This window comes from Prionailurus viverrinus, chromosome C1 (assembly GCF_022837055.1).
Source record: "Prionailurus viverrinus isolate Anna chromosome C1, UM_Priviv_1.0, whole genome shotgun sequence".
Taxonomy (NCBI): domain Eukaryota; kingdom Metazoa; phylum Chordata; class Mammalia; order Carnivora; family Felidae; genus Prionailurus; species Prionailurus viverrinus.
In genome coordinates, this window is record NC_062568.1 from 185,201,532 (window position 1) to 185,228,756 (window position 27,225).

General features: G+C 43.1%; 1 protein-coding gene across 1 annotated transcript; it reads left to right on the plus strand.

Moving 5' to 3' along the window:
* Nucleotides 1-1,967: 1,967 nt before the first annotated feature.
* On the plus strand, nt 1,968-27,116 carry SF3A3 (splicing factor 3a subunit 3). Its single transcript, XM_047870969.1, has 17 exons — nt 1,968-2,170; nt 2,458-2,505; nt 5,204-5,256; nt 5,362-5,467; nt 8,337-8,409; nt 8,772-8,863; nt 10,301-10,383; nt 11,014-11,152; nt 11,653-11,721; nt 12,377-12,444; nt 12,605-12,712; nt 13,920-13,989; nt 16,190-16,354; nt 16,445-16,555; nt 17,741-17,831; nt 25,778-25,833; nt 26,821-27,116. Exons 1-17 carry the CDS (start codon nt 2,075-2,077, stop codon nt 26,896-26,898), a joined length of 1,506 nt encoding a protein of 501 aa, XP_047726925.1. The 5' UTR covers nt 1,968-2,074; the 3' UTR covers nt 26,899-27,116.
* The last annotated feature ends 109 nt before the right edge of the window (nt 27,117-27,225 follow it).

The following is a 27,225-nucleotide window of genomic DNA, read 5'->3' on the forward strand; positions in this document are numbered from 1 at the left end:
GACAGAGAGAGAGAGGGAGACAGAAGATCTGGAGCAGGCTCTGAGTTGAGAGTGGAGAGCCCAATGCAGAGCTCAAACCCACAAATCTTCAGATCGTGACCTGAGCTAATCACCCGAGCCACCTAGGCGACCCTTAATTTTTAGGTTTTTTTTTTTTTAAGTTTATTTATTTATTTTAAGAGACAGAGAAAATGTAGGTCAGGGAGGAACAGAAAGAGAGGGAGGCAAAAATCCCAAGCAGGCTCCACACTGTTAGCTCAGAGCCCGATGCAGGTCTCAAACCCATGAAACAGAGAGATCATGACCTGAGCCAAAACCAAGAGTTGGACACTCAACTGACTGAGCCACGTAGGCACCCCTCTCCATTTTTCGTTTTTAGTTTATTTTTTAATTTGAAAAAATAATGCATGTATAAGTTAAGAAAAAAAAACTTTTCATGCTGGGTATATACAAAGAAAAATTTCCCTCCTGTATCAGATCTTCCAGGCTGTCTCCTCATTAACAATTAGTGTTGAACTTCATTGAGTTCATATAGATTCTTTTAATAGACTTATTTTTTATTTTTTAATGTTTATTTATTTTTGAGAGAGAGAGGGAGAGAGAGAGAGAGCATGAGTAGGGGAGGGGCACAGAGCGAGGGAGACACAGAATCTGAAGCAGGGTCCAGGCTCTGAGCTGTCAGCCCAGAGCCCGATGTGTGTCTGGAACCCATGAACTGCAAGCTCATGACATGAGCCAAAATCAGATGCTTAACCGACTGAGCCACCCAGGCATCCCCTTAACAGCTTGATTGAGGGATAAGTTACATACCATAAAATTCACCCACTTTGAGTGTACAGTTCAATTACCTTGAGCAAATTTAATACAGTTGTGGAACAATCATTGCCATAATCCAATTTGAGAATATTTCTATCGCCACCAAATTTACTGTCACTCCGCTCTCACCTCCAGCGACAACCACTCATCTCCATAGACTTGCCTTTCTGGACATTTCATCTGCATATACCCTATGACATTTTTTGTATATGGCTTCTTTTAGTGAATGTGATATTTTCATGGTTCATTCATATTGTAGCATTCCTTTACTGCTGAATAATGTCCCATATTTTGTTTACCATTCACCAGTTAATGGATGTTGGGGCTGCAACCAGTTTTTGTTGATTATAAATAATGCTGCTATGAACATCTGACTATATGGGAATATGTCTTAATTTCCATACCTAGAAATTTGCTTCATTTTTTTTTTTATGAAGCTGTATAGCATTTCACTGCTCGGATGTACCATATTTTATTTTTTTATAAATTCAATTTTTTTGACAATTACTTTTTAAATGTTTATTTATTTTTGAGAGAGAGAGAGAGCGAGAGCATATGTGTTCACGGGGGAGGGGAAGAGAGAGGGAGAGAGAGAATCTCAAGCAGGCTCCCTGCTGTTAGCAGGAAGCCCCACCTGTGGGTCTCCATCCCAGATCAGGACCTGAGCCAAAATCAAGAGTCAAAGGCTTAACCAGTTGAGCCACCCAGGCGCCCCACCATATTTTATTTTACCAGCCCCCTGCTTACAGACAATTAGGTGTCCTCCACATGCGAATTTCTTTAAAAAAAAAAAAAAAATTACTGACAAGGACACTGAGGTCCGTTGAAGGGAAAAACGTTGTCAGAGGTCACGATGAAAGCTAAAGACTCAAGTTCCGGTCTCCCAGCTCCCATCCACGTTCTTCAACTACTCAGTCCACCATGTCCCTGCCTGCCCTGCCCGCCTCATAAAAGCCCAGAAAGCCGGCCTCTTAACCTCAGATGCCAGAATTTCTGGACGCCCTCTAGAGGCACCTACAAACCGCTCGGCCTCGCTCCGCCACACCTCCGGCCAGCAGGGGGCACTGCGGCGATCTCGACAGCACGGACTGTGCTCTCCTTGTGAGGCTCCCTTTTCTTCGAGTCCCAGAGGCACTTCCGGCACCCGCGGAACTTTGGTGCAGCCGGACGCTCAGCGCGGGGCGCGGGCGCGCAAAGCGGCGGGAGTCGTTTCCGGCCGTGTCGGTGGTGTGAATCGAGGTGCAGCGGCGGGGGAAAAATGGAGACAATTCTAGAGCAGCAGCGGCGGTATCATGAGGAAAAGGAACGGCTCATGGACGTCATGGCCAAAGAGATGCTCACTAAGAAGTCCACGGTGAGTGGGGGCCTGGGCAAGGGCTACGTCGAGGCTGGGCCCCGTTCCGGTGTTTAACCTCGGGGAGCTTTCTTTGGCCCTCAGACCCTTCCCGCTCAGGGCCTCCTGCTCCCTCCAGGGCTCCCTCTCCAAGCTCCGCCATGGTTACCGCCCCCGGAGGCGCCGCGCTCCCCGAGGCCTCGGCTACAGCCGCTGGGACCTGGGCGGGTAAGCTCCGCCCTCCGGCGGCCTTTCCACCTTCAGAATTCCGACTAACGGCATCTGTGTCACCGTTTGCTTTTCTTCAGCTCCGGGACCAGATCAATTCCGACCACCGCACGCGGGCCATGCAAGATGTGAGTACTGCGTTGTCCGCTTCTCTTTGGGTCGGGATGAGCTGGAAAAGAGAGGGGAGGCGGGGTGCGGGGTCCCAACATGAACCTTGGCCGAAGGTAACCACCAGACTGACCGGTCGTGGGTTGTCTGCCTGGAGATGTCCTCGCGGCTGCCAAACCCGAGGATACTGAACTGCGCTTCCTCACTTCTGTGAATGGGGACCTTTTATTCATAGCATCCCGTGTCCCATGATGTGCAAAGAATAGTTAAGTCAGTGGGCCAGGCACAAAAGGTACTATCCCTTCTCCCCCAGAAAGAATGCTCAATGTTAGTGTTTTCCCCTCAAGGTATTGTTTTGAGGTATTTGAAGTGTTTTTCCCTACCAAATTGCATTTACTTCGTTCAGTTTCTTACTTTTAGAAAGTGGATCAAAATCAAAATGTTGATTAACTTAATGCAACTTAGTTGCTCATTTAATGCTGGGTGATAGGTAAATGAAGGTTCATTATACTGTGCTCTCTTCTCTTGCATGTATTTGAAATCTGTTTAGAAATGATTGAAAGACCTGGGGCGCCTGGGTGGCTCAGTAGGTTGAGCATCTGACTTCGGCTCAGATCATGATTTCACGGTTTGGTTCATGAGTTCACACCCTGCATAGGGCTCAGCACTGACAACGCAGAGCCCGCTTGGGCCGCTTGGGATTCTCTCCTCTCCCCCTGCACCCCAACTTGTACTCTCTTGCTCTCTAAATGAATACATTTTTTTTATGGGGCACCTGGGTAGCTCAGTCAGTTAAGCGTCTGACTTTGGTTCAGGTCATGATCTCACGGTTTGTGAGTTCAAGCCCTGCATTGGGCTCTGTGCTGACAGCTCAGAGCCTGGAGCCTGCTTCAGATTCTGTGTCTCCCTCTCTCTCTGCCTCTCCCCTGCTTGTGTTCTGTCTCTCTCTCTCTCTCTCTCTCTCTCTCTCTCTCTCTCAAAAGTAAATTAAAAAAAAAAATAAAAATTTTTAAATACTTAAAACATTTTTTTGTGTGTGAACATTTATTTATTTTTGAGAGACAGAGAGAGGCAGAGCATGAGCAGGGGAGGGGGGAGAGAGAGAGAGAGACAGAGATACAGAACCTGAAGCAGGCTCCAGGCTCTGAGCTGTTTGTTAGCACAGAGCCCGATGCGGGGCTCGAACTGTGAGACCATGACCTGAACTGCAGTCGGATGCTCAACCGACTGAGCCACCCAGGTGCCCCTAAATAAATACTTAAAAAAAAAAAAGATTGAAAGACCTAATCAGAGTTTCTCCATGCAGGATATGATTAGTATTATTAGCTCCTAGTTCCTTATCTAAATTCTCAAATCAAAAATACTGTGAAAATGGGGGCGCCTGGGTGGCTCAGTCAGTTAAGTGTCCAAGTCTTTTGGTTCAGGCATTATTTCACAATTCGTGGGGTCGAGCCCCTCGTAGGGCTCTGCGCTGATAGCATGGAGCCTGCTTGGTTTTCTCTCTGCCTCTCCCTCTCCCTTTGAAAATAAATAAACTTGGGGCGCCTGGGTGGCTCAGTTGGTTAAGCGGCCGACTTCGGCTCAGGTCATGATCTCGCGGTCAGTGAGTTCAAGCCCCGCGTCAGGCTCTGTGCTGACAGCTCAGAGCCTGGAGCCTGTTTCAGATTCTGTGTCTCCCTCTCTCTGACCTTCCCCCATTCATGCTCTGTCTCTCTCTGTCTCAAAAATAAATAAAACGTTAAAAAAAAAAAAAAAAACTTTACAAAAAATATTCTGAAAACAAAAGAGTTTCTATGTTTTTTGGGTGGGGATGGGGACCGTATTTTTTTTTTTGTTTTTTAATTTCTTGGTGGCAAAATCTGATCTGAACAGATAAAAGGCTTTTTATGGCCTTTATCCCACTTAGTAAATAATGCATCGTTTTCATTGCAGGATTACTAATATGTGTTCCAGATGCCAGTAGGGATGTTGCATAATATGTAATCATTTTCCAACTTAAAATTTCCAAATTCTGAAGTGAAATCTGGTCCCAAAAGTTTTGAAGAGGGAACTGTGCCATCTTGAGTTTGAATCCAAAGTAAGCTGTGAGATTTTCACTTAGCCTGTGCACTCAGTAGTGAAAGTCCTCTTGAGCTACCCTTAAGAGGTAGGGAACTTTTGGGGCGCCTGGGTGGCACAGTCGGTTAAGCGTCCGACTTCAGCCAGGTCACGATCTCGTGGTCCGTGAGTTCAAGCCCCGCGGCGGGCTCTGGGCTGATGGCTCAGAGCCTGGAGCCTGTTTCCGATTCTGTGTTTCCCTCTCTCTCTGCCCCTCCCCCGTTCATGCTCTGTCTCTCTCTGTCCCAAAAAAATAAATAAACGTTGAAAAAAAAAAAAAAGAGGTAGGGAACTTTTATTTTTGAGGGTGGGAACTGCTGTTTAGAGGGTGACTCTCTTATGTGAGTCTCTGACTCTTCCAGGGAAAGTTAAGTATCAGTAGGATGTAAATATAGGAACACTCCACCCTTCAAAACGTGTCACTTAGGTAGTCTTCACCTTGACGTGTTTTAAAAACTAAGCAGGAGCAACGCTGTCAGTTTAGGGTACCAGAAAGCGCAGGAACTTTTACCACCACATCTCTCAAGGTTTCCCTGACCTTTGACTAGTGGGTCCTGTTGGTTGCTGAGCCCTGTAGTTCCAGATTACTTTGTTCTGATGGGTTTTGTGTTTGCCTTTCAGAGGTATATGGAAGTCAGTGGGAACCTGCGGGATTTATACGATGATAAGGATGGGTAAGTGCTAGTCCCAGCTAGTCCAGAAGTTCATGCCTCTGAGGAGCCACGATTAAAGGACTGATTGTGTGTACTATGTTCTTTGGATTTTTCCTGAAATTGTAGGTTACGGAAGGAGGAACTCAATGCCATTTCAGGACCCAATGAATTTGCCGAATTTTATAACAGACTCAAGCAAATAAAAGAATTCCATCGTAAACACCCAAATGAGGTATGGTACTTAGAAAGTATTTTTTCCAAACCTGCCCGAAAAGCACACTAAAGGAAAGGTGTAAAGAGAATAGAGATGTGCCATTTAGATGTCCCTTCAAAAAAGAACCTGCCATTTCGCTGCAAGCAGATATTTAGCTGACATCCTACAACTCCAGTGCTTTCAGTCTCCCCCTCATCTTTAGACCAAAGCCATACTCTTCCTGGATAGCCCCAGCCAGTGACTGAGCACAGTGAGGGTACTGTGGCCTGGCTATTTCCATCCACTGAGAAACTCTTGGAATGAGTAGTCTTTGCTCCACAGCTCCCCATTGGGAGGTTAAAGACTTTGTCCTGTCTAAATCACAGTGTAGGCTCTCCCTGCCCAATCATGCTTTGTTTTGTTTTGTTTTGTTTTGTTTTGTTTTGTTTTGTTTTGTTTTGTTTTGTTTAAGAATGGGGGGTGGGGGGGCAGTGCCTGGGTGGCTCAGTCAGTTAAGTTGTTTGTTCCCTTGATGGAATTAAAGAAGAAAGAGGTAACCCATATGCAGTGGAAAATGGGTTTTCCTATATGTAGCTTTTCAGGTGATAGTGTATATAGGTAGGAGTGTTCCATGAGTAGTAGAAGTTAGGTGACTGGGGCTTAGGCAAGAGATAAAAGCTTGTGATTTAGATCTGAGGATTATCTTAGATATGATGGTTGAAGCCATGAATCATAGAGTTCTGAGAAAGAGACGCAGTGTGAAGGTAGAGGTCAAGCTTTTCCACGTGCCTTGAGGGCATACCGATGACAATAAGTTACCTAAATGAACCGTGTCCTGGGAACACTTCTATCACAGAGGTCAAACAACAGCTCTAGGTAGTGTGTCTTACTGAAAAGCTAAGCAAAAGACTTTCAGAAAGGAGGCCACTGGCATCACTTGTTGACCGGTAAGTGCCAGGATTGCTGCTTCATCGAAGTAGTGGGAATGGAAATCTGGTCACAGGGGCCAAAAGTGGATCACGGGGAAGCAGAAGTATGGATTGGGGAACATGCATTTAAAAGACTGGCAGAAAAAAAGAGGAGAGACAGGAGGGTCATAAGGAAGATGTGCATGTTTTAAAGGAGCAGGTAGAGAAAGGAGAAGACTGAAGGTACCAGAAAGAAGACATTGAAGTTCAGGGGTAGGAGATGAAGGTGCTTTCTCACACCAACGTAAGTCTTCCCACCCTTTTGAAGTGTAGAGTGTAAAGTGTTTTGCCATCCAAGAGACAAGACACGAGTACCATTCTGATGTATTAACCTTATTCCAGCCCTGGTAGAAAGATGATAAGGAATACATAGTTTCAAAAAATGTTGGAAGCATGCCCAAGATACACTAAGTGGGGGGAGAAAAGGTCCAATTATGTGAAAAACAAACCTTGCACATGCCTGTGTGTGCTTGTACAAATGTGTGTATTTAAATATATCGGGGCGTCTGGGTGGTGCAGTCGGTTGAGCGTCCGACTTCAGCCAGGTCACGATCTCGCGGTCTGTGAGTTCGAGCCCCGCGTCGGGCTCTGGGCTGATGGCTCGGAGCCTGGAGCCTGCTTCCAATTCTGTGTCTCCCTCTCTCTCTGCCCCTCCCCCGTTCATGCTCTGTCTCTCTCTGTCCCAAAAATAAATAAACGTTGGAAAAAAAAAAAAAAAAAGGATTTGTAGCCAGTTTGCACCTGAATTAAATTCATAGCTTCTCAATGCAACCAGTTAGGGCTTCTGAAAAACAGGAAGTGTGCTCTTGGTCTATAAAAAAAAATATATATATATATATATATATATATATATGGAACAGGGGTTTCCAAATTTTGGTGGATATATTTGAATCCTCTGGGGATCTTGAAAAAGTGTTGCTACCTTCCCCACCCTTCTGATTTAATTGGTGTCAGGGGGATCAAGATTTTTTAAACCACTACCCAGGTGATCCTAAATGTTCAGCAAAGTTTGGAAACCTATAAAAAGGCCTCTTGGGAGGGACTCCCCGGTGGCTCAGTAGGTTGGGCGGCAGACTTCAGCTCAGGTCATGATCTCACAGTTTGTGAGCTCGAGCCCCAAGTCAGGCTCTGTGCTGACCGCTCAGAGCCTGGAGCCTGCTTTGGATCCTGTGTCTCCCTTTCTTTTCTTTGCCCCTCCCCCATTCGTGCTCTATCTCTCTCTTAAAAATGAATAAACAGTTAAAAAAAAAAAAAAAAGGTCTCTTGGGGTTCCTAGAGGTTCAGTGGGTTAAGCATCCACCTTTTGATGTCTGCTAAGGTCATGATCTCACGGTTCATGAGTTCGTGCCCTATGTCAGACTCCACACTAACAGTGTGGAGCCTGCTTGGGATTCTCTTTCTCTCTGCCCCTCCCTCACTCGCTGTCTTTCAAAATAAATAAACGTTTAAAAAAAAAAAAAGGAAACATCTCTTAATAGTGCTTACCTATTTTCAGCAGAATTAAAGGGGGATTTGGGGTTTTCATTTTTTTTTTTTTAATGTTTATTTTTCAGAGAGAGAGACTGAGATAGAGAATAAGCAGGGGAGGGGCACACAGAGAGATACAGAATTTGAAGCAGGCTCCAGGCTCTGAGCTTTCAGCACAGAGCCCAACACGGAGCTCGAACTCAAACTGTGGGATCATGACCTGCATCGAAGTTGGACACTTAACCAACTGAGCCACCCAGGCACCCCTTCATTTTGAGTTTTTGTGAGCAAGTGTTACTTTAGCAGTTTTTAGTCAAAAGAAAAAGCAAGGTAATTGGAGAATAGTAGTAGACTCATAATGAAAACTCAAGTCTAAAGTGTCAGAAGTCCAACTTTCTGTACAGCCCGTTTCTGTGACATTGCAATTTTTTTGTTGAAAAATCCACGTGAATTTTTCTCTTTTCTCCCCTCAGATCTGTGTGCCAATGTCAGTGGAATTTGAAGAGCTTCTGAAGGCTCGAGAGAATCCAAGTGAAGAGGCACAAAGTAAGTAGGATTTACCCTTTCCCTCTAGCACTAACAAAAGTGCAGGTTAATGACAGAGCTCAGATTTTCACCCAAAGCCTCAGAGAAATTTATAGCCAGGGTCTCTTGCCGGTTTTCTCTTTGCTGGTTTCTGAGCTGTACTAACATCCTAAATTGGCCTTGGAGAAAATACTGATTTTTGTGCTACCCTAGCTCAGATTCGCTGACCTGGAAAATTGAAGTTTGTTCACTTCATGAGTATAGGGAGGACATTTGGGTGAAGGGCTGTGTCATGAAACAAAGAACTAGCAGTCCGTTTGAAAAGCCAGGTCCAAGAAAGTGGTCTTTAATGTCTGAATCACTGGTATCTTTGATACTTTCAGATCTGGTGGAGTTCACAGATGAAGAGGGATATGGTCGTTACCTTGACCTCCATGACTGTTACCTCAAATACATTAACCTGAAGGCCTCAGAGGTAGGACCTGGGGGGTTACGGGGAGAGTGGTTCTGATTCTAGGGGGGAGTCAGGACATCAGGCTGGGGCTCCTGGACAGGAAGCAATCAGATTATCTGCCTTGTGTTTTGTAACCATTATGTAAATCTTAAAGAGGTGATGTGCTTTCTTGGAATGAAATAGTATTCAAAATGAAAAGTTTCTATAGTGAAAACAACGAGCATTTTATTTTATTTTTATTTATTTTTATTTAAGTACACCCTACACTCAACTTGGGGCTTGAGCTCATGACCCTGAGATAAGAGACGCGTGCTCTACCAACTGAGCCAGCCAGGCACCCCAAGTATAGTATTTTATTAATGAATTTTATTGCTTAATATAAGCATGTTTTGCTTTTGTAAATATAAAAAAAAACTTTTTGAGGGAGCATGCATGCGTGCGTTTGCGAGTTGGGGAGGGGCAAATGGAGAGAGAGAGACACTTAGGCAGGCTTCACACCCAGCATGAGATCATGATTGTGAAGTCATGACCTGAGCCGAAACCAAGAGTCAGACGCTTAACCGACTAAGCCACCCAGACACCCTTAAAGTATATTTTTTTTAAAAACTGAAACAGAGGGGTGCCTGGGTGGCTCAGTCGGTTAAGCGTCTGACTCTTGATTTCCACTCAGGTCACGATCTCAGGGTCATGAGATCAAGCTCCACCTTGGGCGCCGTGCTGAGTGTGGAGCCTGCTTGGGATTCTCTCTCTCCCTCTCTCTCTGGCCCTCCTCTGTTTACACAGACTCTCTCTAAAATAAACATAAAAAAAAAACCCTCAAACACATACTGAGGTCCTGTGTTAGATGCACATAGTACTAGGTATATGAAATATATAAAAACATAATCTGTGCCAGTAAAGGGTTACTTAGTGTCTTTTATCACAAGCGTTGAGACTGAATGTGACAATCTCAGAAAGTTCACAAGGAAGCATATGATTAAGTTCCTTATGGGGTTGTGAGGAAATGTCCCAAAAGTTCAGGGACTGTACTTTAAGCTCCGTGAGGGCAGGTCCTCTACCTATCTTGTTCTCATTTGTATCCATGTATTTGGTCCAAAGATGCTTAATAAGTGGCTGTATGAATGCACAAATGTTACCTTCAGGACCTTAGTTTAGGCTGTAGTGGGTGTCAGTTTTCAAGTGCCTCGCATATAGTTAGTGTTTGACAAATGTTTCTTTAGTTTACTGTTTGTTGATTTGATCTTTATTTTGCAGAGTTCATTTTGTGTCTGGTGGTCTACTCAGTGCTGTGGAATTAACAGCCCACTAGTGCAGGAATTAAATGATGGGGAGGGAAAAGACAAAGATGAGCCGGGCCTTGTTACTTGTTAGCACTCAGTTTTTATCTTCATTTATTGGAGACTATAGCATAACTTGGTGCAGATACCTAACTGAATCTCTTGTCATTTCTCCTTTCAGAAGCTGGATTATATCACATATCTGTCCATCTTTGACCAATTATTTGACATTCCTAAAGAAAGGAAGAATGCCGAATATAAAAGGTGGGCTTTGCCAGCTGCTAGGCTCTACTGGATTTGATTAGGAGGTTATTTCATGTAAAGATTGGATGGCAGAGTTTTGCATTTTATTGCCTGGAACAAAGACACAAACGACTTCCAGGTTTATTGGAGGATACGGATTTTAAATGACACAGTTTTTTCAGCATTTGTCATACTCTGGCTCTAGAAAAAGATGCATTTGTTGGCACATCTGGGATCTTATGCCCATGCTGTTCTTAAATTTGTTTCATTGAGGAATCTGGGTCTTTGGAGTTTAATAAGAAAAAGATGAGACTTTCTCATTGTGACTGAAGTGAGGTGCCTGGTTCTGATGTATAGATGGAAAATTTTGTTTGTGGTTTTATGCCCCGGGTTAGTGATCTGTACTCCTTCCTCTCTTGTTTTTTTCTTTTACTTGAAATCTTTTGTGTTAAGATTTTAGTGTTTGAAGTTATATCATGAGAATCAAGATTATAGGAAAAAAGTCAATTGCAAGCCCCTTCTAAAATTTAGTATTATTGCTTTTAAAAACTGGTGTTACTAGGATTATGATTGTATTTTACAGGACATAAAAAATCTATGCGAAACATAAAAACTCTCATTGCTTTCTCTGTATTGCTTGTTCCTCTGTAGATACCTGGAGATGCTGCTTGAATACCTTCAAGATTACACAGATCGAGTGAAGCCCCTGCAAGATCAGAATGAACTTTTTGGAAAGATTCAGAACGAGTTTGAGAAGAAGTGGGAGAATGGTACCTTTCCTGGATGGCCGGTGAGCTTCAGTGGGGTTGGGAGAGGACAAGCTCAGGAATTGAATTAATTATTGTGCTTTAATATTGAGCCTCTATCTTAGGGCATTAGATACCGATCTCTCAGGATCAGTTGTAACTATGAGGTGTCCTTTGCCAGTTATGTCAGGTTTTCTTTCCATGCATACTTTGGGAATGAGATTTGTCAGGGCCTCCTTGCCATTGGCTGAGCTCAGGATTTTCACCAACTGTGTCATTACTGCTGGGTGGCTCCTGTTGCCCAGAAACTGAAAAGATTATATGCTAGAAGTCTGTACCGTGTATTTTCACTCCTGATGATAAACTTGAGTTCTCCTGAACTCTCAGGGAGAGAATGACCATCTTTCTTTGGCTCTGCTCTTACGGAAATTTGATTCCTAGTCACACATGTGTACAAGGAGGGGACCATCCACCACCTGGTAATTTAGATAGGTGTCTCCCTTGCCTTCATTCTAAACGTGGATCTTCCTGTTCTTCTTGCTAGAAAGAGACCAGCAGTGCCCTGACCCATGCTGGAGCCCATCTTGACCTGTCTGCATTCTCCTCCTGGGAAGTATGTTTTCTTTTTATTTTTTTTTAAGTTTGTTTATTTATTTGGAGAAAGAGCATGCACAAATGGGGGAGGGGCAGAGAGAATGAGATAATCCCAAGCAGGCTCTGCACCATCATCACAGAGCCCAGTGTGGGGCTCAAACTCCCCAACTGCAAGATCATGACCTGAGCCAAGATCAAGAGTCGGACACTTAACCAGTTGTGCCACCCAAGCGCCCCTGTTTTCTTTAGCAACTGTACTGGTCTCGCCTGTTCACTCCTCAGAAGAGCCACTCAGTCGTCTTCTCTAATGCCGTGAACCTATTATGATAAGACACCAGTTCCTGGAACCAGGCATCTACGAAGAATGTGGAAAGATAACGATAGAAAGAAAAAAATTAAGCCAACGACTTTGAAAAGTGTAAAATAAAATAATTCTAACTATATTAAACTATAGCGGAGGTAATCACTACCAATATGATTACGTATGAACTTGACCACAGAGTCAGTCCTTTGGAGAATTTGAACTTACTGCTAGGTTTTGGCTATGGAATGTGTGGTTTTGCCACAGCTTCAAGAACACCCGCACACGAGCCTGCGAACACCTAAGTTTGAGCCTTTTGTTGTTTCTCAGAATCTATTTATATAAAATTGTAACTTGTCTCTTTTTTATGTAGGAGTTGGCCTCCCTGGGTCTGGACAGATTGAAATCTGCACTCTTAGCTTTAGGCTTGAAGTGCGGTGGGTAAGAAACTGCTTTTTCTATCAGAACTGTCTCATTTTACTGTGTGTTTGCACAATAACTGGCTCTGATTCCATTCTTTCCTGTCACCGCGCACTGCAGAAATATGCAGGCCTATATGATAAAAGAACTCTGAAATCTTTTGCTCCTCCCGTCTCCTTAGGACCCTAGAAGAGCGAGCCCAGAGGCTCTTCAGCACCAAAGGAAAGTCCCTGGAGTCACTCGACACCTCCCTGTTTGCCAAAAACCCCAAGTCAAAAGGCACCAAGCGGTAAGTAGCTGGTGTGGCACCTCGGTGGATAGTTTTAAAATTTTCCCATGCAGAATTTTTGCCACAGCAGCCTGTTTTATCACCATTATTGATTCAGAGAGGTCTAGTTTGCCCCTTTTTTCCCTGCAAACGGCAGTGCTATCGTTGTAAACCAAGGACAGTCCGTACTCCACTGATTGAGAGTAGGTGAAACCGTTCTAGGTACTTTCTGTCACCTCAGGAGGAGATGGAGGCTGAATAGGGTCGGGAAATACTCTTCTAAGTTTATTTTGGCTCTTGACAATTGAATCTTTTTCTTTGAACTGAAGTATAGTTGACCCTATGTTACATTAGTCTGAGATGTGCAACCTAGTGATCTGACAGCCCTCTGCTTTTTAAAAATTTTTTTTTTTAAACGTTTCTTTATTTTTGAGAGAGAGAGAGCATAAGCAGGGGGAGACACACAAGAGAGAGAGGGAGACACAGAATCCGAAGCAGGCTCCAGGCTCTGAGCCATCAGCACAGAGCCCAACGCGTGGCTCGAACCCACAAACTGTGAGGTCATGACCTGAGCTGAAGTCCGACGCTTAACCAACTGAGCCACTCAGGTGCCCCGACAGCTCCCTGCTCCATGCCATGCTTCCCACAAGCGTACCTACTGTCTGTCACGTTACAATGCTGTTGCGATGCCACTGACTATATTCCTTATGCCGTACCTTTCATTCCTGTAGTTGAATCTGTTATCGAGCCACATGCTTGTACAGGGTATTTTTTAAATATGAGTTTTTCGTAATGCTTACAACAACTCTGAAAAGTAGTTATCCCAATTTTTTGCAGATAAGGACTCAGAAAAGTAATGGAATGTGCCCATTACCTCACAGTGACTAAGTAGCAGGGTCAGGATTTGGGCCCAAGTCTGCCAATCCCAGAGCTTGCCTCCTATACCACATTTCTTTTGTAGATTATGATGATGGAAATTTAAATGTCTCCATGTGTTTTTCACCTTCTAGAATGAGGTCAAAGAGGAAGCTTCTGAGCATTCCAAGAAAGAACCTTAATACTTCTGTCAGCAAGTCCTAAGTTGAATAGAACATTTGCTTTCACAGCATGACATTTGTCACATGCTTGTAGTTTTTAATGCACCCTTGGAATAAATGTTCCCAGATACAGGGGATAAGGCATTGGGCAAAAGAACTCTTGAGTGATATGGCTTGTTTCTTGTTTCCAGTGACACTGAGAGGAACAAAGACATTGCCTTCCTAGAAGCCCAGATCTACGAATATGTAGAGATTCTTGGGGTAAGCAATGGACTCTGCTGAGAGCTATAAGATACAAGATATAGGAGTCAGAAATGTGAATTCTTAGTTGTTTTTTTAGGATCGAAAGAGAAAAGGGTAGATGTTAAACTACTTCAGCAGAAAATAGGGTTCTCTCAGGGTACTTGGGCCTTTAGTGAAGTACCCTCTGTTCTTAAGTGCCTTTTGTTAAGTGATATTTCCAAGGCCAAGCAGAGAGAAGAGACTCCCCTCTCAGTATAGTATCCAGAATGTTGCAGGTTCTTTGCCTGCATTCCAGAATATACCTAGAAGATGACCCAGGAAACAGAAGGCAAGTAGGAGAAAAATCTATTTATAGCAGTTTAGGTATGATTTTTACTATGAAAAGGCATTACTTACATATTTAGAAGATTATAAGGAATTTGCTAGGGTTAGAATGTTAGTGGTACAAAGCTGGCTGTGAACTGCATCTTGAATATTCTTTCAAGAAAGGAAATTGCCCTTCTTGTTCTGCACTACTCACTGAAGGGTGAGTTGGAGTAGAAAAAGCCCTAATCAAACCCAGAATGCTTTTCTCAGAAAGGAGGAGAAGGGAAATGACTCTTTCAGAGAAGAGAAGGTAGACGAAAGGGCAGCACTCGTCCAGAGAAGGTCAGGATCTCTGGGAGTCCTGCAGAAGACCAGCCTTTTGGATAGTCTCTGCTTTGTATAATTGTCAGCTGCTCTCAGAGCATTTCCCTATACAGATGCTCAGATCGCCTTTTGAACAGGTGGCTCTGACTCAGTAGCTTGTTTATATGTCTTTGTTGCCATGGATATTTTCATTATGCTCTTGTTTGAGGACCTTGCATGTAATAGCTGTAAAACTAGAGTCACCTGTTGGTTCTCAGCTGCTTTCAGTAAAAGGGTGGCTAGGTCTTGGAACCTGGGACACTGCTATTCCCCGCAGTGAACTTGGGCTGTGCTAGTATGGTCGGCAGTCTGGGTTGCCAGTCCTCCGAAGATGATTGGGAGGCTAATTTGTAGCCATGACATAAGGTGTACACACGACTTTTTACTTTCTCCCTCCTTTGAGAGCACTTTGGTTTCCCTGCCGGCAGATGGCACCACTCTCTAGACTTCCAGTCAGAATGGTTTTCAGAAGTTGCTCTCAGTAGGTAGTGGTATGATTTTTACTGTTATCTCAGCATTTATCGATACCTATTGGTTTCCAGACATTGTACTAAATCCATGGGTACAATAGTGTATATGACATGGCTTCTTGACCTTGAAAAGCCCACTTTGTGCTTGGGGGAGACGAGTAACTGCAGCGTGATGTGATGTGTGCTGCAACACATTGAGACTGCATTTTCTGATTAGAAAGAGGGAGAAAAAAATGTTCTAGGAAGAGGAAACAGTAAGGATGAAGGTAAAACATCACGAAGAGGAACTAGATGTTAAGAAATAATGAGAAAATCAGTGTGCGTGGAGTGTGCCTTATAAGGGAGGGAGTGGTCAGGGAATAATTTGGAGAGTTATGTTGGAAATTTGGACTTTGTTCTTTAAACAGTAAGAAGCCAGTAAAAGTTTTTTTTAAGCAGAGTGTACCATTAGGTTCTTTTTTTAACGTTTGTTTATTTTTGAGAGAGGGGAGTGTGAACAGGGGAGGGGCAGGGAGAAAGGGGATCAGAGGATCCGAAGCAGGCTTCGTGCTGACAGCAGAGTCTGACGGGGGCTCGAACTCACAAACGGTGAGATCATGACCTGAACCGAAGTCCAACGCTTAACCGACTGAGCCCCCCAGGCACCCCGGGTGTTTTTGGTTTTGGTTTTGTTTTTTAAGCACATAAATCTGGGAACAAATGGAATTTGGACTGGAATGAGGAGAGAGTTAGGGCAAGTTAGAAGGTTGTCATCTTGACGAGGAAGGAGAAGAAAAGACTGGGTAAGGAAATATTTTTAGATACAGGAAAGACTTCTTTTTCTATTCTGTGATCGTCTGTGGCCGCATTGAGTAGCAGAGGCAAGTGACATAAGACCTTTGACTTTTTCCTTCAGGATCAGGAGAGCCTATTGATAAAGAGTTCTGACCTGAAGGCAGGACTTGCCTGTTATTGTACAAGCAAGAAAACCGTATCCTTGGATGTGAGGGATCAATAAGGTTGTAGGAAATTAGGAAATTGCCCTTCTTGTTCTGCACTACTTTTTCTCACTTCCCTCTTCATTTCTGGACCTGACTTAGGAACAGCGACATCTTACTCATGAAAATGTGCAGCGCAAGCAGGCAAGGACAGGAGAAGAGCGAGAAGAAGAAGAGGAAGAGCAGATCAGTGAGAGTGAAAGTGAGGATGAAGAGAATGAGATCATTTACAACCCTAAAAACCTGCCCCTGGGCTGGGATGGCAAAGTAAGTTCAGCACTACCCCCTTCCTGTTGCCCATTCGGGATGCAGACGCAGACACTAGTTTAATACTGATTCTTATCTGGTCTCTTTCAGCCCATTCCCTACTGGTTGTATAAGCTTCACGGTCTAAACATCAACTACAACTGCGAGATATGTGGAAATTACACCTACCGAGGTCCCAAGGCCTTCCAGCGACACTTTGCTGTAAGGAATTCAGAGCCGTTTCTCCTGGAAATTGAAGTATGAAATATGCAACTTTCAAAGAGGATAGGAACAGCCCGAGAGAAGCATTAGCGTCCAGAGCTTAAGGGAAGCAAGAAGGAGTGGATCTAAAGTCAAGCGTGTGGCATTTGACCTTTGGCACCACACTAGCCTAGCATTACACCTAAGATGGTTTCTGGAGGCATTCTGCCACTCTGCTGTTTGAACCTCATTTCCGTTTCCCTTGCTGTTTCTTATACTTCTCTCCTCATATCTTTCTGCCAGCACCTTAGGCCATCCTCTGACTCTTTGGTCATTTCTCTACCCACTGCTAGTATACAAAACCAGAGAAAGGACTGACCGCCTCCTTTTTTGTGTCTTAAATGGGCTTTTGCGTCTTTGAAAAATAAGAACTAAGAGGATAACATTTATCAAGCAAGTTTTGAGACAAGGCATTATCTGGATGGTACTCCAGTGAGTGGATTCACCCTTGTTTTGTTTCTGTCTTTGGTTTCTAGTACTTGGAAGGAAATCTTATAAATGGAAAAGATTTGCTAGGCCAAGGTTAGAGAATTCATATGAACTCCTCTCTCCCTCCTTCAGACATCCATACTAATTGATCCTGGGTCTTTTCTGTTGAGCCCCTGAGTAGTCTCTGAGTCTTTCTCAATATTACCTTCAATGCGTTGGAATTGACACCCAGGAGAAAGCCCATGCCATTTGCCGTCCCCGAGCCCAAATTGTCATCGTCTCTCCCTGTTCTCCTTCACATCCTTGCTTACTCCTGGTAAGCAGCCTTCTTTGCTTACAAAGGTGATGCTGACCCGCCATCAGTAACGCTTACTCATGCTGGTGGTGGGAGTGCGTGGGAGATGACTGGTTAATTAGAGTTGTGCTGTTTTCTGTGGTCTTGATACAGGTTTTATCTGGACCACTATTGGATCTGGATCTAGAATGTTGGTTTTATATATCAACCCTGTGGGGAAAACAATGCAATGCTGCTTTGAAATAACTTCCTCTTCTCAGTCATAGGCAGCTGTTTACAAACGCAAACTGCAGAAGGAGTGCTGCCATTACATGGAGTCTTTGACATGGGGTCACGTTAGGGCTTCTGAATAGAATGGAGTTTGTATTCTGTGTTCATTTATTCCCATTTCACATTGTCCTTCCACTTCTCTCTTCTCCCAGGAGTGGCGTCACGCTCATGGCATGAGGTGTCTGGGCATCCCAAACACTGCCCACTTTGCTAACGTGACACAGATTGAAGATGCTGTCTCCTGTGAGTATGCTTTATTGACTGTTTCCCTAGGCCACACCAAGTGGCCACCCCTCCACTTCCCTGCCCCAGTACCTGGTGTGTCCAGGTCTAAGGTTAACAGCTTGTGGACTTGGAGAAGTTCCTACAGTGACACAATAGCTACATTTTTGACTGTGGCCTTTGAGCTCCTCTGTATGTAATATGAGTGAATGGGTATATATCTTTTTCTGAATTCGTTTTAATGTGTTGAAAACTACAGATATGAAAGACAAATAGAAATGGTCCCAGCTTATTCCTGAGGTGACAGGGCAGATATACAGAAAAGTGGTAGCAGAATACCTTTTGCAGAAAGAACGGAGTAAAGTGCATGTCAGGAGATGTGCTGTTAACCTTAGTCATGCTCCCTGCTTTGCCTGGCAGTGGTATCTTTTCCTGCCATTAGCATCACTCACAAAGAAAGGGGTACTCCCCCTCCACTCTGAAAGTTCTGGTAGTCCCCCTCGGGATCACGTCACACCACTCAGCTGCTTGGCCAGCTGACTCCTTTGGCCGCATACCTGAAGCTGTTCACATCCACTGCAGAGAGACATTAGAAATGACCTTCTAGAGGTACCTGGGTGACTCAGTCAGTTAAGCATCCATTCGACTTTGGTTCGGGTCATGATCTCACAGTTTGTGAGTTCAGGCCCCACGTTGGGCTCTCTGCTGTTAAAGCAGAGCCCACTTCAGATCGTCTGTTCCCCTCTCTCTGACCGCATGCATGCTTACTCGCTGTCTCTCTCAAAAATAAACGTTTAAAAAAAAAAAATAGAAATGACCTTCTAAAGAGCTCCCTGAACAGTGGTGACTGCACTTACCCCCAGTGAGCATTGAAGGACAAACATCATTGTCAAAAACGTATTTTGTACACCTGAAACTAATAGAACGTTGTGTGTCAATTATACAATTATATTTCAGTAGTACAAAAAAAAACCAAAAAACCCTCCCTGATCCTGCCTAGCCTGTAGATTCTGGGGACTTTTTCATTTAGTGTTATGTGTGCAGTCCGCTTTGGGGACTTCTCACTGTCTCGTTTTTCCTTATTCGTTTACAAGTCAGGATCATACAGTCTCTCCAGAATTATGAAGTGCCTCATTAGCAGATCATCACATTAGCTTCTAATTTACTTTTCATTTTTGCCCTTTACTTTGTTGGGATGAAATTAAAATAGTAACAGAATCTCATAGAATTATAACTGCATTTTGAATGCAGTCTCATTTTTAGATGTATTTTTTGGCTGTGCACCACTAATAAATACATCACAGTTAATTTTTTGTGTATTTTTTTTAATGTTTATTTTTGAGAGAGAGAGCATAAGTGGGGGAGGATGGGATGGAGGGGGAAGAGGTGGCTCCATGCTGACGACAGAGAACCTGATGCAGGGCTCAAACTCATGAACCACGAGCTCATGACCTGAGCCGAAGTCGGACGCTTAACTGACTGAGCCCCCCAGGGTGCCCCTGTGTATTTTATGTCCCGTAATTTGCCTGAGTTAATCTATTATTTCTGATACCTTGAGATTGACATTGACATTATTTAAGCTTAGGGTCATACGAACTGCTAAAACAAAAGTGAGACTTTTATTTTGTTCCATGTTTGTTTGTGTCACAGATAGTATGTATCCTAAGCATTCTCTTCAAGTCTTATGTTAAATAGAAGTAGGTGAGGGGTGCCTGAGTGGCTCAGTCAGTTAAGCGTCTCGACTAGGTTCAGGTCATGATCTCATGGGTTCGTGAGTTCGAGCCCCGCATCGGGCTCTGTGTTGACCTCTTGAGGAGCCTGGAACCTGCTTCAGATTCTGTGTCTCCCTCTCTCTCTGCCCCTCCCTCGCTCATGCTCTGTCTCTGAAAAGTAAATAAACATTTTTTAAAAATTAATAGATAAATATTTAAAAAACATTTTTAAAAAATTTTTTTAAAAAGGTGATAAGCCATTCTTACCTGCTGGCTGTTGTGTTTTTTTGTAAGTTTTTATTTATTTTGAGAGTAAGAAAGCATGAGAGGGAAGGGGCAGAAAGAGAAGGGAGGGAGAATCCCAAACTGGCTCCACACTGTCAGCGTGGAGCCTGACCCAGGGAGCCCCCCTGAACCGTGAGATCATGATGTGAGCCCAAGTCGGATGCTCACTCAACCGACTGAGCCACCTAGGCGCCCATAACTGGTTGCTGTTTTTAAAGGAAATGATGCTGCACATCCACACTGATTTTTAAGATTGGCTCATGGTTTTATTACCACATTCCGCAAGAGAAAGATGACAACATTTTTCCCACTTTTTCTTTTATGGGCGTTGGATTAAACCACATTCCTGGATTATTTCATACTGGTGGTGGATATTCTTTTAATACACTTATTTATCCTGTTAGGATTCTGTTTAGAAGTTTTATATTTACATTCAGTAAAAGATGTGCTTCTTGTTTTCCTTTGAATCACTTGTCAGATTCAGGGATCAAAACTGTATTCGTAACATAAAGTGGGTGGGATTACACACTACATTCTCTTGTCATTTGAAACTTTATACTTAAATAGAGGTTACTTCTTCATACAAAGGGACAGCCAGAGAAGATTCTTCAGTTAATAACCTGTACAACTCCTTGATTTATTATGACAGAGTGGAAACCAAGTGCTTTATTTCTCTTCTGTTTTATTTTCTTTTTCCTGCCAATATTTTTCAGTAATGTTACATATATTTTTTATTGTTTTAAGTCTTTAGACAAGAATTTTCTTCTCTTTGTTTCTTTATTCTTTCTAAAACAAGCATTTAGAACTCGATGTCGTCTTTTAGGAATCCATTAGGAATATCCATTAATGATACGTTTGCTTTTTATTTTTTAAAGTTGTGATTTCTGATTAGAGTATTTTTAATTGTATTTGGTTGAGTACCTTTTAACTCCCTTTTATTTATTCCTGTATGTCCTGGCCCATGCAGTAAGTTAGAGAATTTCTGCCATTAGAATGTATTGTATTTTTGTGTTCAAGTGTGTAGTCTGATTTGTTAAAGATTTCTATAGACCCAAGAAGTGCTTCTCTCCATCTGTAGGCTGTTTAATCTTGCAATGTTCAGGTCCTTAAATTTCATAATTGTATTTATTTCACATTCTGGTAGGGATATATTGACATTCTCAGTTATAATTAAATTTGTCTCCTGCATTTATACCGATTTTGTATGTATTTTATGTTGTTTGAGCCACATAAACTCAAATTGTATTATAACTTTACTGATTACTTCTCTTTTTTTTTTTTTTTTTTTTTTTTTTGGAAATTCCCTTTATCTGATGGCGTCTTTGTTCTTATCTGATGGCTTCTTTGTTCTTTTGTGATGGACTTAGACCGTTTCCCAATTATCAGAATTTTGGCAGCAAATGTGGGCCATTTTTACCCTAGTCACCAATACTCATCATTGTATAGGCATAGGAATATTAAGTCTTTTATGCTTCATTGTATTAATTGATCTGTTTGTACTTAGGTCCTTTGCTGGAAAGGTTACCTTGTTTTTTAGATTTCTCATTTACATGGATTAAATAGTAGACTTAATATCTATTCCTTTTAGATAGATATTCTTCTAATATTTCTAACTTTCAGGTTTCAACTAAGTTTATTTCTATTATTAATTTTTATTAGCTATTATTAGCATATATTATTTGGTTGAATTATAAGAGTGATCATATCTTGATGACCTGAAACACTGAAAATGTTATACTTATTTCTTACTCTGTGATTCAGTCAGTAGAATATATTCTGTGTTCTTAATCATACCCTGTTTATCAATGTTTTTACCATCTCATTTATAAAAAGTGGCTTTTCTGCTTTCAGATTCATGTCCTCTCTTGTCATGATCTTTTACCCTAGAACTTGGTTGACAGATTCCGTCAGGTTCTTTACATTTTGATATGTTCTGTTTCAAGGGTAAAGTTGGTTCAGAACTACATTCCTAGTGTAGTTTTGTGTGGTGGTTAAGAGTGCAGACTCTGGAAGGCAGCCTGTAAGTGTTCAAATCGTGGCTCCGCCACTTGCTAGCTTGTGGGACACTGGGCAGGTTATCTCTCTCAGTGCCTCAGTTTCCTTATCTATAAAACGTGGCTGGTAGTAGTATGTCTACTTGACAGAGTCGTCTTGAAGGTTGAGCCAGATATGCAGGTACGGTGCTTACAACCATGGCTGATGGCCATGCCGAGCTACCCAGTGAGGAAGCACAAACTGCCCCCGCCCTCGTCATCTCCACTTTCGGGGGCTCCTCTGCAGGTCCCATGAGAGGGGTCCAGTCACCTCCGTCTTTTCACTCAGGGTTTGATTTTGCTATTGCTAACTACCGTTTATCAAGTGCTTGCTGTATACTGGGTAAATGGGAGATGTTTTACACTCCCGAATCTGTAGAACAACCAGTGAAGTAGTAGGTCGCCCACATTTTCAGACGAGGAAAGTTAAGTAACTTTTTCAAGGCCCCGTAGTTTATAAGTGGAAAAAAAGCCAGGGATCAAACCCCCCTTTCCACATTGCCAAAACTGCCTCCTTCCAGTCACCTTCAAGTAGGGTTTTTTTTTTAAACAGTTGATCATTGGGGCGCCTGGCCGGCTTAGTCGGAAGAGTATGTGACTCTTGATCTCAGGGTCATGAGTTCGAGCTCCATTTCGGGTGTAAAGATCACTTAAATAAATAAAATTTTTTAGAAATTAAGAATTGATCATTAAGTTGATTCCAGAAAGAAATGCCATGAATTCTCTCCGTGGCCATACTAGATTTTCAGAAAAATTTATTTTTTTCTAGAATATGGTTGGGAGGTTCATGATGCTTCCGTTGCCCGAATTATTTTCAGAATTTATCTCTTTATTCAAATGTCTGCTTACTCAATTTCTCTCATACACGTTTTGATTACTGGCACTTCTTTGATTTGTTGTATCATTTCCATCCATCATGACTTCCCTTGATATTTTTAGGTTCTGTGTATGACATGAATAGTGTTATCTCTGTCCCAATATCACTGTCTTTTCACTTTTTCCCCCACCCTCTGTTGATCATTCATAGATTTATTACAAATTTATCATCACTTCTCCCCTTCTCCTTTTTCCCCCGGGCATTTGTTCCTTCTTTTGAGTATCCCAGGTTAACTCTCTGGCTTCCTTTCAGACTTGCAGGAACAGATCAATGACTGGATACATACTGGCTCCCACAAGATCGTGACAGGCTTTATCTCTGGTGTCACTAGTAGTAAGCAATTATTGAATTGAGGTTAATTCTATTGTGTAAGGTTTCTGCAGTTTTTCTTCATTTCCTGCTAGCAGTTTTATTAAACCTGGGTTATCCTTTTTTTTTTTTTTTTTTTTTTTTAAGATTCTGAAGTAGACATTTTAGGAATTTTTGGTTATAAGGAAGAGAGCCTATAAAAGTGAACTCTATGCCCCCCACCCTGAATATGCCTTTCTCTGTACATACACCTTCTCCTTTTTCTTGTATTTTTTAACCCGAGTTCATATGAGGGCAACTGTCGCCCTTGCTCCGATGCCCTCCTTCAGCCTGCCATCGCCCAGCTTGGTCGGCGTCTAATTGTCCCCATTTCTAGTACCGGGGAGAGACAATAGATGGATGCAGCCGGGTCTTGTGCCATCTGTAGTCCAGTCAGCTGGGTCTCCAGTAGTTAGCAAAAGTGGTTACTTGTTAGATACACCAAGAAGATGTGTTCCCTAATAAGGTGCTGGTCAGGGAAGTAACCGTTGGCATAGCTTTTACACTGGATCCCTTGCTGACCTTTGTTTTAGATCATTCTATTGACATTTTTCTTCTGGAGTTTTTAGCCAGGAGAGAGGGATTCAGCACCGTCATTTAAATTACAGTTATTTTTAGGGCGCCTGGGTGGCTCAGTCAGTTAAGCGTCGGACTTCGGCTCAGGTCATGACCTCACAGTTCGTGGGTTTGAGCCCCGAGTCGGGCTCTGTGCTGACAGCTCAGAGCCTGGAGCCTGTTTCAGATTCTGTGTCTCCCTCTCTCCTCTGCCCCTCCCCTGCTCATGCTCTGTCTCTGTCTCAAAAATAAGTAAACATTAAAAACATTTTTTTTTAATAAATTACAGTTATTTTTGTTTTTTAAGTTGATGAAAACAACGGCCAAGAAAGAGCCCTGTGAAATTGCCCCCAGAGATCTCCATCATTTAGGTGGGTGGTCACCACTGACCAGTATTCACTGGATATAACTCTACCTGAGAAACTAACAGCATCAGGTTCAGTTATCATGTTGTTTATGGTAATAGCATAAGAAATTTAAAAGCTGTAATGACCTCTGTGGACATTGCCTATGAGAGCAGTTGCTTTGCTAGATCATGATATTCTGTCTCTGGCTTTTTATTGAGTGGGCTATGTCCTCAAAAACAGGAAATTGATGGGGTGCCTGGGTGGCGCAGTCGGTTAAGCGTCCGACTTCAGCCAGGTCACGATCTCGCGGTCCGTGAGTTCGAGCCCCGCGTCAGGCTCTGGGCTGATGGCTCAGAGCCTGGAGCCTGTTTCTGATTCTGTGTCTCCCTCTCTCTCTCTGCCCCTCCCCCGTTCATGCTCTGTCTCTCTCTGTCCTAAAAATAAATAAACGTTGAAAAAAAAAAAATTAAAAAAAAAAAAAAAACAGGAAATTGAATTTGTTCACCTATTAGCGAATCCACACTGGTTCCTAAAGGTAACCCCATTCTTTTCTAATTGTTTTTAGATCCCTCTGAAGAGTAATATCCCCCTTACTGCTCCATAGTTTCCTACATCCATTTTTCTTTTCTTTCTCGGAAAAAAAAAAAAATCATGACAACCGAGAGAAAAATCACCATAGCATTTCTAATCTCCAATATTTCACTGTCTTCTGGGTTGGATTCCTGAATGGCCTGGAATAGAACCTGACAAGACCCTGCCCTGGGTCCTTGTAGCACATGATAAATTTTCTGTTCATTTATGATATGCTTATTATCTGAGCCTGGAGACTTCAGTTAATTTGAAGCAACTAGCAAGGAGGGAAAAGATGATGAGGTTGGTATCTGTATACCAGGCACAGAGCTAAGCACTTTCTCCTTTGTTGTCTGTCTCATCCCCCATATAAGGCTTCAGTTTGTTCTATGTGGTATTTCTTTTAATCTTGTCAACTTTAGAGTAGCTCTGCTTGGGAGATGTGAAAGCATACAGGTATCAGATAGTTGTGCCTTTTCTGCCCCCCCCCCTCCCCCCCCCCGGTAATATTTTGTCCTCTCCCTCGGTGAGCCTGTCCTAGCTGTCCCATGTAGACCTCTGTTCTGAGAAGGCACCTTCTGGCAACAATCTTAACAGAGTTACAGCTCTCTCTTCTGGGTTAGTACCTGTCCTGCTGTGTGTACACGTGTGCTTGCTCCCTCAGAAGCTGTGATAGTTTCTGGAAATGTTTGCTACTGTTCATCTTCTTTAAGATAACTTGTTCTTGAACTGTCAGAATTCTTATTTTCATATCTCCAGTGTTTGTTGAGCCATCTTATCATTCAGATTCTTTGGCCATGATATTTCACCTTTTTTTCCTCCTCTGAAGCGTCTCAGATCTACAAACCAGCCTTTAAATTAACGTACGTGACCATGCCTGGTGTTCCCTTTCTCTTCTGTAATGAACTTTAAGACCATAAAGTCACTTTCTCCGATGATTCTCATAGGTTGTACCACATTAACTTCTTCCTTGGAGGGTGTATCAGTTCTCTACTGTAAGAGGGCTGTGGTTTTGTTTGATCCAACTTGTCTTTTACAGCAAAGCAAAGATCATGGTAAGTTTTGCCACGGAGGAGCTTTTGTCTGTGGGTGGTCCAGAACTGAAATTCTAGTCCGGGGAAGGCAAAAAGTCTCATCCAGGGGAATCTTAATGGGGACAGGAATTTTGTAGCATCATGATGTTGTCTGCCTGATAGATATTCAGGCCACTCTTGATTGCTGTTCATTTTTCATCCTGCAGTGTGGGCCAAGCTGAAACTGCAGAAGGCATCAGAGAGATGGCAGCCTGACACTGAGGTGGGTGCTAACGTGGCATTGGGGATAGCATCAGGTGACAGCTCCCTCACCCTGTGGGAGGCAGGCAAAAGGTGGTCCCCAGTTCACCGTAGTAGCGAGTATTGGCCAGAAGTGCCAATATCTGTGAATTGGCTCTTCATATGTAAACCTAATTTATTTGTGATATTAAATGTGTGTCCCAAGGCAGGTTGTATTCTGCTTCTGAAATTTTGAAGCGGCAAGCATGAGCACCCAGTGTCTTGCCCTGCTGTGAGGATTCATAAGCTAAGAAGTTGTGAACCCGTATCATAGGTTAGGTCTCCTTTAAGGAAAGCATCTAATGAGAGATGACCCTCTCTCGTGCTCACAGGGTGAGGAGGCACCCTTATTGGTCTCGAGATAGTCCTCCCACAGAGCACAGTTCAGGGATGAGGAATGATGTGTGTGTGAAGTGAGGTAGCTCTTCCCTTTCTCTGAGGTCACTGGTTTCCAATATTCCTTTTTTTTTTTTCTTTGTAGCAGCAAAGCCATCTTCAGACTGTAACGTAGAATTCCAATACTTAAGATAAAATAAAGGAGAACTGCACTGGAAATGAGGAAGCTCAGCCTTCTTGGCCTCCCTTTCAACCCCCCCCCCCCGCCAGTGGCCTCTTGGGCAGACACTGAGGGTTCTTGGGGATCCTTTGCGAATTGTTGTCTTAGGTCACCCTTTCTCAACCAGGGTTCATCATCTTAGACACACAGGGTGATTAAAATGAACTATTTTCTCAGGTATCCCTGGGAACTGCTACCATTCTAGTCACCTAGGATGTGTTAGTTTATGACACACAATGGAAGCCTTAGGACAGTCGGGTTCAGTGGCCTTGCAGATCCCCAGAACCCCAGGTGAGAAAGGTTGTCTCAGCTGAATGCCATGAAATCAAGCCAGGGTGAGGTCAGGTGCCCAGAGGCTAGTTCCAAGCATTTCTCCCAGGAGGTGTGGCTAACAGTGTGCCCCTGTCCTTTCAGGAAGAATATGAAGACTCCAGTGGGAATGTTGTGAATAAGAAGACATATGAGGATCTGAAGAGACAAGGACTGCTCTAGTGTTCAGGGACGTATCTCGGCTTTCAGGCTTGTCCAGGCTTACCTGAAATCTGCCTTTTCTATTTCTCCCAACCAAATGCTCCTAAAGACTCTGCTACTTAGTCTTAAGGTCTAGTGTGCATCTTGGGGGGAAAAAAAAGCAAGGCATGCTGGCAGATTGCAGAGTTAAGATGTGTTTTATCTTTGTTTTATATTAAAAGATTCTGTCAGAAAATAAACCCAGCCCTTCTGAATGTGTCTTGTTCTAAAGCCCAGGATTATGGACTAACCTAACTAATCCTTTTGTTCTTAACACTTCCCTACCTCTTTCTCATCGTCTTAAGCAGC